Raw genomic sequence first — 12,005 nt, forward strand, 5'->3', positions numbered from 1 at the left:
AATAATTCAATGTTAATAATTTTATTAATAATTTTTAATGTTTATTTTTGAGAGAGAGACAGAGAAAGCACAAGCAGGGAAGGGGCAGAGAGAGAGAGAGAGAGAGAGAGAGAGAGAGAGAGAGAGAGAGAATCCCAAGCAAGCTCCGTGCCATCAGCACAGAGCCCAACATGGGGCTCCATCTCAAGAACATCAATAACATGACCTGAGCCGAAATCAAGAGTCAGACGCTTAACTGACTGAGCCACCCAGGCGCCCCAAGGTTTTATTTTTAAGTAATCTCTACACCCAACACGGGGCTTGAACTCACAACCCTGAGATCAAGAGTCACATGCTCCACTGACTGACCCAGCCAGGAGCCCCAAGAGCACTTGAAAATGGAGTCATTACAGTCCCTCCCAGAGACTGTCCTGATCACATTCACTCAACACAGTCTTCTAGGAGACCCACTGTATATCCTGAAAACTGTTCGAACTGCTCAACTCAAAATATATTCTACTCCAGGACAAAACCAGTCTAGAGACTCAGCAATGTGTCTTCTGTCAGACACACTGGATCTAAGGAATGACCTCCATAAGTGTTTGCATTTCTGCTGAACCCAAGCATTTCCTGAATGAGGTGGGCTACATCAGGAATGATAGAAAAGCTTTCTCTTCTTCCCAGATACCATGTCCTCTTTGGTCACTACTCCTGATTAGTTTCCTATTACTGCCACAACAGATTTCTACGAATTTAGTGGCTTAAAATAACACAGACTTTCCATCTTACAATTCCATAGGTTAGAAGTCCACCATGGGTCTCGCTGGGCTAAAATCCAGGTGAGAGCCGGCCTACATTTTTTTCAGGAGGCTCTAGAGGAGGATCATCTCCTTACTCTTCCACCTTCTAGAGCCTTCCCGCATCTCCTAGATTGTAGCCCCCTTTTTGTACCTTTCTGACCCTTCTTCCACAATCCCATCTCTCTGCAACAGCCAGGGAGTTTCCCTGTGTTTATGGACTCCTGTGATTAGATTGGCCCACTGGATAATCCAGGATTATCTCCCCATCTTAAAGTCTGTAGGAACCTCAATCACACCTGCAAAGTGGCCTTTGCCACGTTAATTAACACTTTACAGTTTCCTTCCGGTAGGAAGGAAAGTTTCTCTCCAGGGGAAAACCTGTCCTTTGCCTTTTCCAATTTATAGAAGCTGCTGGCATCCTTGGATCATGGCCATATCACTGCAATCTCTGTTTCTGGCCTTACAATTTTGATTCTCCTGCCTCCCCCTTACACAGATCCTTGAGATTACATTTAGGCTACCTAGATGACCCAGAATAATCTCCCCATCTCAAAACTCTTGACTTAATCACATTGGTAAATCCCTTTTATCATACACGGTAACCTATTCACAGATTTGGGGGTTAGGACGTGAACATTTTTGGAGGGCCGTTATTCTGCCTGCCACAGTCTACCTTTGCCCCCCAGATTCACATCCATCCCAAGTAAAATCACCCCATCCAAAGGTTCTCAAAAGTCTCAACCCATTACAGCATCAACTCAAAGCCCAAAATTTTATCTGAATCTCACCAACTTGAAAGTCCCAAATCTCATTATTTAAATTATCTAAAGTATGGGTGAGGATGTGGGTATGATTCCTGGGGCATAATTGCTCTCCATCTGTGCACCTGTGAACCAAGAAGACCAGTTCTTTGCTCCCAAATATAATGGTAAGACAGTCATAGAGTAATAGTAACAGATGTTCCCATTCATAAAACAGAAAATGGAATGAACGAAGGAGCTAGCAGTCCCAAGCAATGTAGCAATCCAGCCAGGAAGACTGCATTCATTAGGTTTGAAGGCCTGGGAGTAATCTGTGGCTTCCGGCTTCACCCTTTGAGCCTGTGACTCCTTATCAGAATCATTGCTTTTTCATGAGAGGTGGCACGTGTTTATAGCTGAGGAGTTTCATCAGCTTGTTTCCTGCCTGTAGACAAACAATACTTTCACATTGTGAAAGTGCACAGCATGCTGCTTCATTGAGTCATTTTCCTGAATTCCTTTTACTGAATCCCTGCAGTCATTGTAGCTTTTATTTATTTGTTTTTTAATTTCTTTAATGTTTATTTTTGAGAGAGAGCAATACGAGTGCAAACAGAGACGGGCAAAGAGAAACGCAACACAGAATCTGAAACAGGCCCCAGGCTCTGAGCTGTCAGCACAGAGCCCAACGTGGGGCTCGAACCCACAAACCGCGAGATCATGACCTGAGCCGAAGTGGGACGCCCAATTGACTGAGCCACCCAGGCGCCCCAAATCGTTGTAGCTTTTAAAAATGTATAATGGTCTCAAGAAAGATGGTGTCACAGTGAGCAGTTAGACAGCCCCGTGTGAGGTCAGTTGTTTTGCATGATATAGGTAACGAAAATGAAGGATGTTTTCAGTGGAAAAGAAAAAAAAAGGACAAGACATTTGTGAGATCAAAAGTGATTGTGGAGGAGGAGGAGGAGGAGGAAAGGAAAAGGAGGAAGAGGAAGAAGAAGAAGGAGAAGAGGAAGAAAGGAAAGGAAAGGAAAGGAAAGGAAAGGAAAGGAAAGGAAAGGAAAGGAAAGAAGAGAGGAAAAAAGGAAGAAAAGTAGGAAGGAAGGAAGAGAGGAAGAAAGAAAGGAAGGAAGGGAGGAAGAAAGAAATTGCCATCTTCACAAGTGTCCTGGCACTAGGATGTCTTCCTTACCAATGAGCACAGTTTCATATCCTCAGCAGGCACATTTGGACAACAGTGGAGAGGAGAGGCCATGTGGTAATGCAGCATAGTGGTGGGTGCACAGATTCTGGAACCAGACTTCTGGAGTCCAAATCCTGGCTCCACCACTTAGACATGTGACTCGGGATAAATTAATTAATCTCTCATACCTCCATTTTCTCATCTGTGCAATGGGTGTGATATCAGTGCACACCTCATAGGATGGTTATGAGGATTGGATGAGCTCTTACTTGTAACGTGCCTGGCACACAGTAAGCTCTATATAGCTCTTTGTTGTATAAATAGTAAAATTAATAAAACAAGATTATTTGGTGGATGGAGTGTGATTTCTAAGGAAAAAAAAGGTAATGGCAGGACTGGAAATAAAGTCAATGAAAGTCCTCAGAATATAACGTTTCAGAATGTAAAGTTTCTTTTTTTTTTTAAATTTTTTTTTTAACATTTATTTATTTTTGAGACAGACAGAGACAGAGCATGAACAGGGGAGGGGCAGAGAGAGAGGGAGACACAGAATCTGAAACAGGCTCCAGGCTCTGAGCTGTCAGCACAGAGCCCGACGCGGGGCTCGAACTCACGGACTGCGAGATCATGACCCGGGCCGAAGTCGGACGCTTAACCGACCGAGCCACCCAGGCGCCCCCAGAATGTAAAGTTTCAACATAAGGCATGATATCATTTGTGGAGGAAAAAGCTATTTCTACAAGGTATATGTCTGTATGTAAATTCATAGAAATGTGTCTGGCAGGATACTTACCTCTACGGAGGGGACGACCAAGGAGAACCTCAGCATTATTTTCCATATTTGCAACCTGACCGAGAGAACATATCTGTGTGTTCTTTGTGAAATAACAAGCAAGCAACTTTTACTGAAAATCAACGTGAAAGAACAAAGTGCCCAGGAAACAGCAAGGAAGAGTAGTGGCTCTGCCATCTGGGGGTCAAGGGAAGTCACAGAAGAGATGACATGAGAATTGGATCTTCAAGGAGGCGTTGCCTGAGGAAAAGAGATTGGCTGAAGACAGGGCTGCCTGAGAATGAAATGATGGATTCGAGGAAGATGGGAATTTATATTTCTGGCGTGTGTGGTTGGGTGGGGAGAGGAAGGGAGGGACGGGTCTGAGATCAGGCTGTGTGGACGGGTTATAAAGGCCTGCTGTACACACTGAGGAGGTTGAACTTTGTGGACACAACTTTTTAAGCCACCCAAGGGACATGATCACAAAAGAAGTATCCTTCGGCATCCAGGTGGAAAGTGGCTGGGGAGGTGGGGATGATTGCTTAGGAACTGGTTCAGGAGGCTGTTGCACTGCCCTTCGAGAATTCTCCCGGAAGTGACAGAATAGCGTCTATGCAGGGAGAGAAAAGGGGCTTGATTTTAGAGATAGTTAGGAGGAGGCAGCAACAGTACCTGCCTCTAGGCGTCGACTCCACATTTTTGTGTTAACTGTACCCTGCTTTGGGGAATCACCTTTTTTCACTTTTAGCCCTTGTGCTTTAGGCTTGGGACTCCGGGGATAGGACACAGGATATATAAGTTATTAACTCATTCTGTTCCCTTGGCCACCTTTCCCGGAGGAGCACATGACCCCAATCAGGACAGTCAGGCCACCGAGACACGTTCTGGGATGTCTGGAAGCAAACTCCCTCGTGACACCAGGTGTGAGATGCCAAGAACCTGGAACTGCTCAGGCTGCCGTGTGCCTGGGATGAAGTCGGCCCAAGGGAAGTCGAGCCTAGAGCTGGATCCTGGAGGCATCTTTGGAGCCCCAAAACAAGCCAAAACTTAGCCAGACATGGTCACAAAAGTCTCACGAACCAGTAATTTTTTTAATGCTTATTCATTTTTGAGAAAGAGGGAGAAAGACAGATAGACAGGCAGACAGAGTGTGAGCAGGGGAGGGACAGAGAAAGAGCAGGGCACAGAATCCCAAGCAGGCTCCAGGTTCTGAGCTGTCAGCACAGAGTCCGACATGGGGCTCGAACCCATGAACTGTGAGATCGTGATCTGAGCCAAAGTCAGACACTTAACCAACTGAGCCACCCAGGCACCCCATGAGCCAGTGGCTTTTAAACTAAATTAAACTAAATTTAGCTTGGTTTAAGTCAGTTTGAGTTGTGTTTTCTGTTCAAACTGACTCTGAATTAAAAGTCTTCAGAGTGTTTCTAATGATTAGCACTGGAAGGAGGAGCATCTCTGAAATCTACCGCTCTTAGTCTCTTGCAAGAAGTGAGGACAAAAATATGTTCTTAGCTACTGTCAGCCCCTCTTAGGGAGGATAGATGTGTCATTTCAATTTGCTAAGTTAGAAGAATCTAAGGCTTTAGAGATTCTGGAAGGGGTGGCCCAGACCAATGTGTGACTCCCTGACTTTGGGATTTTGCAGATCTCAGCTAGCAAAATTATAACGACAAATCTTAGGGTCCAAATTAGAATTGCTAAGTTTTAATTTGTTAAGTAACCATAAAAGAATATTATATCAGAAAAATAATACTTTTACACACACTTCTCTGTCTCTCTTCACACACACACACACACACACACACACACACACACAGAGTAACTTTCAAGCAAAGGATACCTCTTAATTTTTTTTTTAATTTTTTTTTAACGTTTATTTATTTTTGAGACAGAGAGAGACAGAGCATGAACGGGGGAGGGTCAGAGAGAGGGAGACACAGAATCTGAAACAGTCTCCAGGCTCTGAGCTGTCAGCACAGAGCCCGACGCAGGTCTCAAACTCACGGGCCGCGAGATCATGACCTGAGCCGAAGTCGGCCGCTTAACTGACTGAGCCACCCAGGCGCCCCAAAGGATATCTCTTTAAAACGAATACCTTGGGGGGCACCTGGCTGGCTCAATCCGTTGAGCATCCGACTCTTGATTTCGACTCAGGTAACGATCCCAGGGTCCTGGGATCAAGCCCACACTGGGCTCCATGCTGAGCACGGAGCCTGCTTGGGATTCTCTCTCTCCCTCTGCCCCTCTCCCCGGCTCATGCTGTCTCTCTCTCTCTCCCTCTCTTGCTCTCTCTCTCTCTCAAAAAAAATGTGAAATGAATATCTTTGGCTTTGTGAAAGACACTACACTGTACTCACTTTTCTCACTCTGTCTCAGGTATGTGAAAACCTTTTACCAGCAACCCGCTAACTGACCTAGTAGAGAACCCGTGCCCTTTGGTAGAGTTTCCACCCATCAGATGTCATCCACATCCCTGGGACAGGGAAAGTCTGAACAACACAGGGTCCCAGGCCTATAGGAGGATTGCAGATCCCAGGGAAGGCCTCACTCAAAGCAGGGAGGATCTGGCAAGGAAAGCCAGACAATGAGAGCGTGGAGCTCATAGAGACTTGAGGAACATCTCCCATTCCCAGCATTGACCTAGCCCAACCAGCCCTCTCCCCAAGTCCACCGCCTGAGTAGGGACCCCCAGGAGCCCTGAGCACAGACTAGTTGCAATGCTGGGTCTAGATGAAGGTGCTGGGAGAGACAGGAGACTGAATAGGCAGGTCCCCCCGCTCGGGAGCAGGAGCAAACCAGCTGGGGATTCAGCATCAACAGAGACAGGTTAGCTCAGGAGTGTGGATGTGGGCTATTCCCTTGTGTCATGAGGAACAGCAGCTCATTCAGCTGAGCTCAGAGTGGGGGAAGGTGTTAGCCCACGGGGGAAGGGATGGGAGTCTCGCCCCTCCACACTCCCTTCCTAGAGCAAGCAGTCACCACCCTGTGGAGCTGGGTTCGCAGGAACAAGTCTTTAATGAGTCACAATCCAAGCTGTGGTTGTGCGGTCAATATCAGAAAGTGCTCCAGCTTTCAGTCTAAGGGACCTGAACATCCCCCTTAAAGGGAGACTGGATGGAAGCTACTGGCTTCGAGCCAGGACCCCGGGGCAGGGCAGGAAGATAATAAGACAGAGAGAGAAAGGGGAGAGTGGACAAAGCAGGAAGGAAGGCCAGGGAAGCAGGGCCCAGTCAAGGCAGGCAGGAATGGACTGACAGGAGACACAACGGGAAGAGAAAAGGACTTTTTGCATCCTGCTCTGGGCTCTGATCACATACGCAAAGGGTGCACACGGAAGCACACAAGAGCGTGTTTCTCCGACGGTAGGCTCTGCCTTTCCACACCTCCAACGTTAAGGACTGAGTTAGGGGTTTATGTAAAGATATACCGGGCACATTAAGGGAAGGAAAGGCTTCTAGAACCTGAATCCCATGAGGCCAGGCCTCATGGAGTCTACATCAAGAGCCAGTGACAGATTCAAAGGAGTCCTGGGACCCTCAGCAAATTGAAATTCTTGGGTCTTCGTTCTTCCACATCTCTGCCCCTGTCTACTTTCAGACTCTGCCAATTCATCCGTCTTTCCCTGACTTTCCCACCCAAGTTCCTGAGGAACCCAAGATCTGAGCTGCTCTGAACATCTATCTATCTCAGTGGGGCCCTGAAAGCCGTGATCTCTGGCCAGTCTGCAAATCAGCTGATCTTGAACTAGGGGTCCATCAGCTAAGGTAGAGAATAGCAAGGGAGAGGCATGAGGGTCAGCTGTCTCCAGAGCGGCCGTCGAGGGCTCAGAACACTTTTATGTTTTCTCCACACCAGCTCCCCACCAGATGCATGTCCAATTACAGCTCTTGAACTCCAGATCTTTAGGTCAAGTGAGGCTGTGTGACCTGAGAGCCTACAATCCTATGCTCCTGGGGCCCAGACCTGCTCCCCACCATATCAGAGAAGCCAGAGAATGCATGACAAGTCATATGCACTATGTTGTTTATTGTCACATGTTGCCCATGGGACAGGGTCATATGGGGGAGGGGGGCCCTCAGGCAGAGAGAGATGGAAGGAGGCGGAAGTAAGAACCATCTATTTTCTGAACTCGGCTCTTCCTTCCAGCTGTTGATGGTGGGGGCTTGGCCACCAGCGGGACTCCCTCAGATGCAAGCACAGTGTTGCGTGAGAAGGTTGGGCACGGTCTCATACTTAAAAGAGTAACCACCATCTGAAGTGGTGCGGACACGTAGGGGCCTCATGGTCCCAGGGAGGGCAGCACAGCAGGGCCGGGCCCCTGGCACTAAAGAAAGGGGCTGGGCAGGGGTCGGAGGAGCCCCAGGGACCAGCAGGGGCAGGTCTGGTGGGGCAGTCAGCCCACAGCCACCGTGACAATAGTGGAAGATGAAGTTGGGAGGGTGCACGATCCACCGGTCCCAGCCCAGCTCCTGGAAGGAGATATTGAGGGCCGCTCGGTGACAGTCCGCATGGGCAGCGGGTTCCTCTGGAGACCTCTGGAGCAGGCGCAGCGCGGCGGGAGACCAAGGCCAGGGCAGTGGGGGAGTGGAGCGGCGGGCTCTCTCCCCTCCGCTGGGCGGCCTGGCCCGAGTGTGGGCCACCAGGAAGGGTGTGGCCTCGGGCCGGGCTGAGCAGGAGCAGAGAGGGCAACGCAGCTGTAGCACCAGGACGGGGTGGGTCAGCAGAGGGAGGGCAGAGGTGGCCAGGTGCAGCACGGCCCAGCGAGAGGGGGCCTGGCCCAACGACATGGGCACAGCCATGGGGACCCCTGATGACAGCGCCAGCAGGCTCAGCAGGGGTCCAGAGCTGTTGGAGGCTGCTCTGTCCTGCCTGTCCAGTCCCGTGTGGAACCACAGGTGGGCTGATGTCACCTGGCGGCTGCGTGTGTGCTTGGATGGCTGGAACACATACGTGAAGAGGCTCTCCTTGGCCTCCTGGGTCAGCTCTCTGGCAGCCGGCTCATCCCCACAGCTGGCACCTGCAGGAGATAGCGGGAAGGGAGAGGGCAGCCCGGACTGGCAGAGCCTGGGACCCCTCCTCCTCAGCCACTCTCCTGAGTGCTCTGTCAGACTTGGGGCCCCTCTCCGGTCTTGAGAGAACTGACAGAGGCTCTCCATTTGTTATTTCATCTCTATAGGACGCAGAAAATATAAGACGTTGCCAACTTCCCTCTGAAGTGGTTTTACCTATTAACATTCCTATCAGCAACGTATATACGAGGCCCTGCCCACCCTCTACTTTCACTTGGAGCTGTTAGGCCTGAATCTCTGCTCACTGATAGTGTGAAATGGATGATAGTACTTTAGATACACAGGCAATTGTTTTAGTACCTCATATATCTTTTTACAAATCAGAAATGTTGCACGATAAACTCTTTAAAACAATTCCGCTTGGGGCACCTGGGTGGCTCAGTGGGTTAAGCGTCCGACTTCAGCTCAGGTCATGATCTCACGGTCTGTGAGTTCAAGCCCCGCGTCGGGCTCTGTGCTGAGGCTCAGAGCCTGTGCACAGAGCCTGGAGCCTGCTTTGGATTCTGTGTCTTCCTCTCTCTCTGACCCTCCCCCGTTCATGCTCTGTCTCTCTCTGTCTCAAAAATAAATAAACATTAAAAAAAAAAACAAACAAACAATTCCGCTTAAGGGGCGGCTCAGTCATTTGAACTTCCCACTCTTGGTCATGATCTTAAGGTTCGTGGGATTGGACCCCGTGTCAGGGTCAGTGCTGACAGCAAGAAGTCTGCTTGGGATTCTCTCTCCCCCTCTCTCTCTGCCCCTCCCCACTCATGCACACGCTCTTTCTCTCTCTCTCTCTCTCTCTCAAAATATATAAATAAACGTTTAAAACACACACACACAATTCCACTTAAAAAAAAAAAAAAGGTTAATACCAGAGAGAAAAAGGAGGGACAGGAGGGGAAGGTAAACAGCCCAGGATAGAGGGCAGGGCTTTCTAAGAAAGGTGATTGGCCAGAGGGTTACTGGAGGGGTTGTGGGAGGGGGCATGGGCTAAATGGGTAAGGGGTATTAAGGAATCTACTCCTGAAATCATTGTTGCACTATATGCTAACTAATTTGGATGTAAATTTAAAAAACAAAATTAAGGGGCGCCTGGGTGGCTCAGTCGGTTAAGCGTCCGACTTCAGTTCAGGTCACGATCTCACGGTCTGTGAGTTCGAGCCCCGCGTCGGGCTCTGGGCTGATGGCTCAGAGCCTGGAGCCTGCTTCCGATTCTGTGTCTCCCTCTCTCTCTGCCCCTCCCCTGTTCATGCTCTGTCTCTCTCTGTCTCAAAAATAAATAAACGTTAAAAAAATTTTTTTTAATTAAAAAAAAAACAAAAAAAAAAAACAAAATTAAAGTTAAAAAAAGAGAGAGAGAGAGAGAAGGAAGGTGGTTGGCATCCTTCCCCAACAGGTATGCAGGCTATACTAAACAATCTGGACTAGTTGACAGACTGGGGTAGGACTATAGTGTGACACAGATTCTGTTATAAATCTCACAAGTGATCTATTTTGCAGATAAGGAGAAAGGGTTACAAAAATGAACTACTAAGTGGCCAGGCTGGGATTCTGCCCCATCCCAGAGCCACACCAACTCACAGTGCTGCACGAGGACTAAAGCACAGGGAGGCAGGGGGTCCCCTCTGAGGGAAAGATGGGCCAGATTACGAGAAAGTCCACCCGGAAGAGGACTTTATTGGTTCAGTCAGTGGAACATGGGAACGTGCATAAGGAGATGAGAAGTCAAGAGAAAGTAGACTAATTTCCTGGAAAAGTGTCTCAACTAATCTCACTCCTGCATCTCTGATACCTTCTCAAGCCTCAGCTAATTGGGGCTAAAGAAACAAGATTCCGAGCAGGGAGTGGAGGCAGAGAAAGAAGGAAACGTGGAAGGAAGGGGCCGATACCCAAATATCTCTGTTGCTAGAGACTCTAGGTCTCCCCAATGAGTATCTCCCAAATGCCTCCTCTCAGCCTTACATCATTTCACTTAATCCTAAGAGGTAGGCATTACTGCCCGTTTTAAATTTTTTTTTTCAACGTTTTTTATTTATTTTTGGGACAGAGAGAGACAGAGCATGAACGGGGGAGGGGCAGAGAGAGAGGGAGACACAGAATCGGAAACAGGCTCCAGGCTCCGAGCCATCAGCCCAGAGCCCAACGCGGGGCTCGAACTCACGGAGTGCGAGATCATGACCTGGCTGAAGTCGGACGCTTAACCGACTGCGCCACCCAGGCGCCCCTGCTGCCCGTTTTAAAGTGAGGAAACGGAAGCTCAGGAAGGTTTAGTAACTGGTCCCCTGTTGCAAAGCCAGTTAAGCGGCGTGTATGGGACTCAAACCCAGAACTGTCTGGCTCCCAAGCCCACACCTTATGTACCACACTGCTTCTCAAAGTCAAAGTCACCCTGCCAGTTCCCTGCCCTCATTACCTGTAGTTGGGAAAAGGATGGCCTGGGAGACATCCTCCTCCTCCCTGGGCTGAGAGCCCCTGTGCACGAAGCCCCCCTGGGCATGTCTTCGAGGCAGACGCCTGACTCCAGGATCCCCACTTTCCTCGGTCACTGCCGGAGGCCCCAAAGCATCCAAGAACAGGGCCCTCACCTTGGCCAGGACAAGTTCCCGGTCCAGCTCTGGCCCGGGGCAGCCATGCCCACTCTTCAGAGACAGCAGTAAGAGGAGCAGGAGTGGAGGCTGGGGCAACATGGCTCACCCAGCGGAGGGCCAGCGGTGTCCGGTGCCCTTTCTGTCAGGGTCTGCCCCCACCCCCCGCCTCCCCACTCTGCCCTCCCATCCCAGTACTGGCCCTCTTCTACCCCTCTCATCCCAGTCTCCCCAGTCCTTCCCACGCCCTGCAGTCCAAGTTGCCCCTGCCCATGGCATTGAGACCTCCTATCTCTGACGCAGATGTCTGTGGCCCTGAGCCTTATCTCCCACTCCTGCCAGGCATGAGGGGGAGGGGGCTGGTGAGAGTTCTCACCCAGAGTGACCTGACCTACACATACAACCCTTTCCCCCTATTCTCTCTCTCAAACACACACACACACACACACACACACACACACACACAGTCACATCCCAGCACCCAGCACAGAGGTGACATCAGGTACAACAGGAGCCTGGGAGCTGGGGTCAGCCAGCTCCTAACAGTGTTACTCGTAGTCGGGGAGACAGAATGCGCCAGCCCCTCAGACCTTGGGCGGAGTGGGGGGGGGGGGGTGGCTTTCAACCAAGCAGCTGCTGGGCGGGTCATGGGGGGGAAGGGCTGAGGTCGGGGCTAGAACTGGGGCTAGGGCCGGGGGCAGGTGGTCCCGCCTGCTCTAAACTTAGCCTGGAGGAGCCAGTCTGGGCTCTTGTCCTCCAGCTGTGTCATCAGAGAATATTTTTGGGATTGGCAGCTGCAGGCGCCTCTGCCACTCAGGCCCAAGCCTGGCGGGCGGTTGGGGACCTGGCGGCTGGAGGTGGGAGGGAGGAGGGGAAAGAGGCCCAG

General features: G+C 50.0%; 1 protein-coding gene across 1 annotated transcript; it reads right to left on the reverse strand.

Annotated features, from left to right (window-relative positions):
* Positions 1-7,488: 7,488 nt before the first annotated feature.
* INHA (inhibin subunit alpha) lies at positions 7,489-11,310 on the reverse strand. Its single transcript, XM_058703745.1, has 2 exons — positions 10,948-11,310; positions 7,489-8,497 (listed from the first exon to the last, which is right to left on the reverse strand). The coding sequence occupies exons 1-2, from the start codon at positions 11,219-11,221 to the stop codon at positions 7,665-7,667; spliced, it is 1,107 nt and encodes a 368-aa protein (XP_058559728.1). The 5' UTR covers positions 11,222-11,310; the 3' UTR covers positions 7,489-7,664.
* Positions 11,311-12,005: the final 695 nt, after the last annotated feature.

Source organism: Neofelis nebulosa, chromosome 2 (assembly GCF_028018385.1).
Source record: "Neofelis nebulosa isolate mNeoNeb1 chromosome 2, mNeoNeb1.pri, whole genome shotgun sequence".
Taxonomy (NCBI): Eukaryota; Metazoa; Chordata; class Mammalia; order Carnivora; family Felidae; genus Neofelis; species Neofelis nebulosa.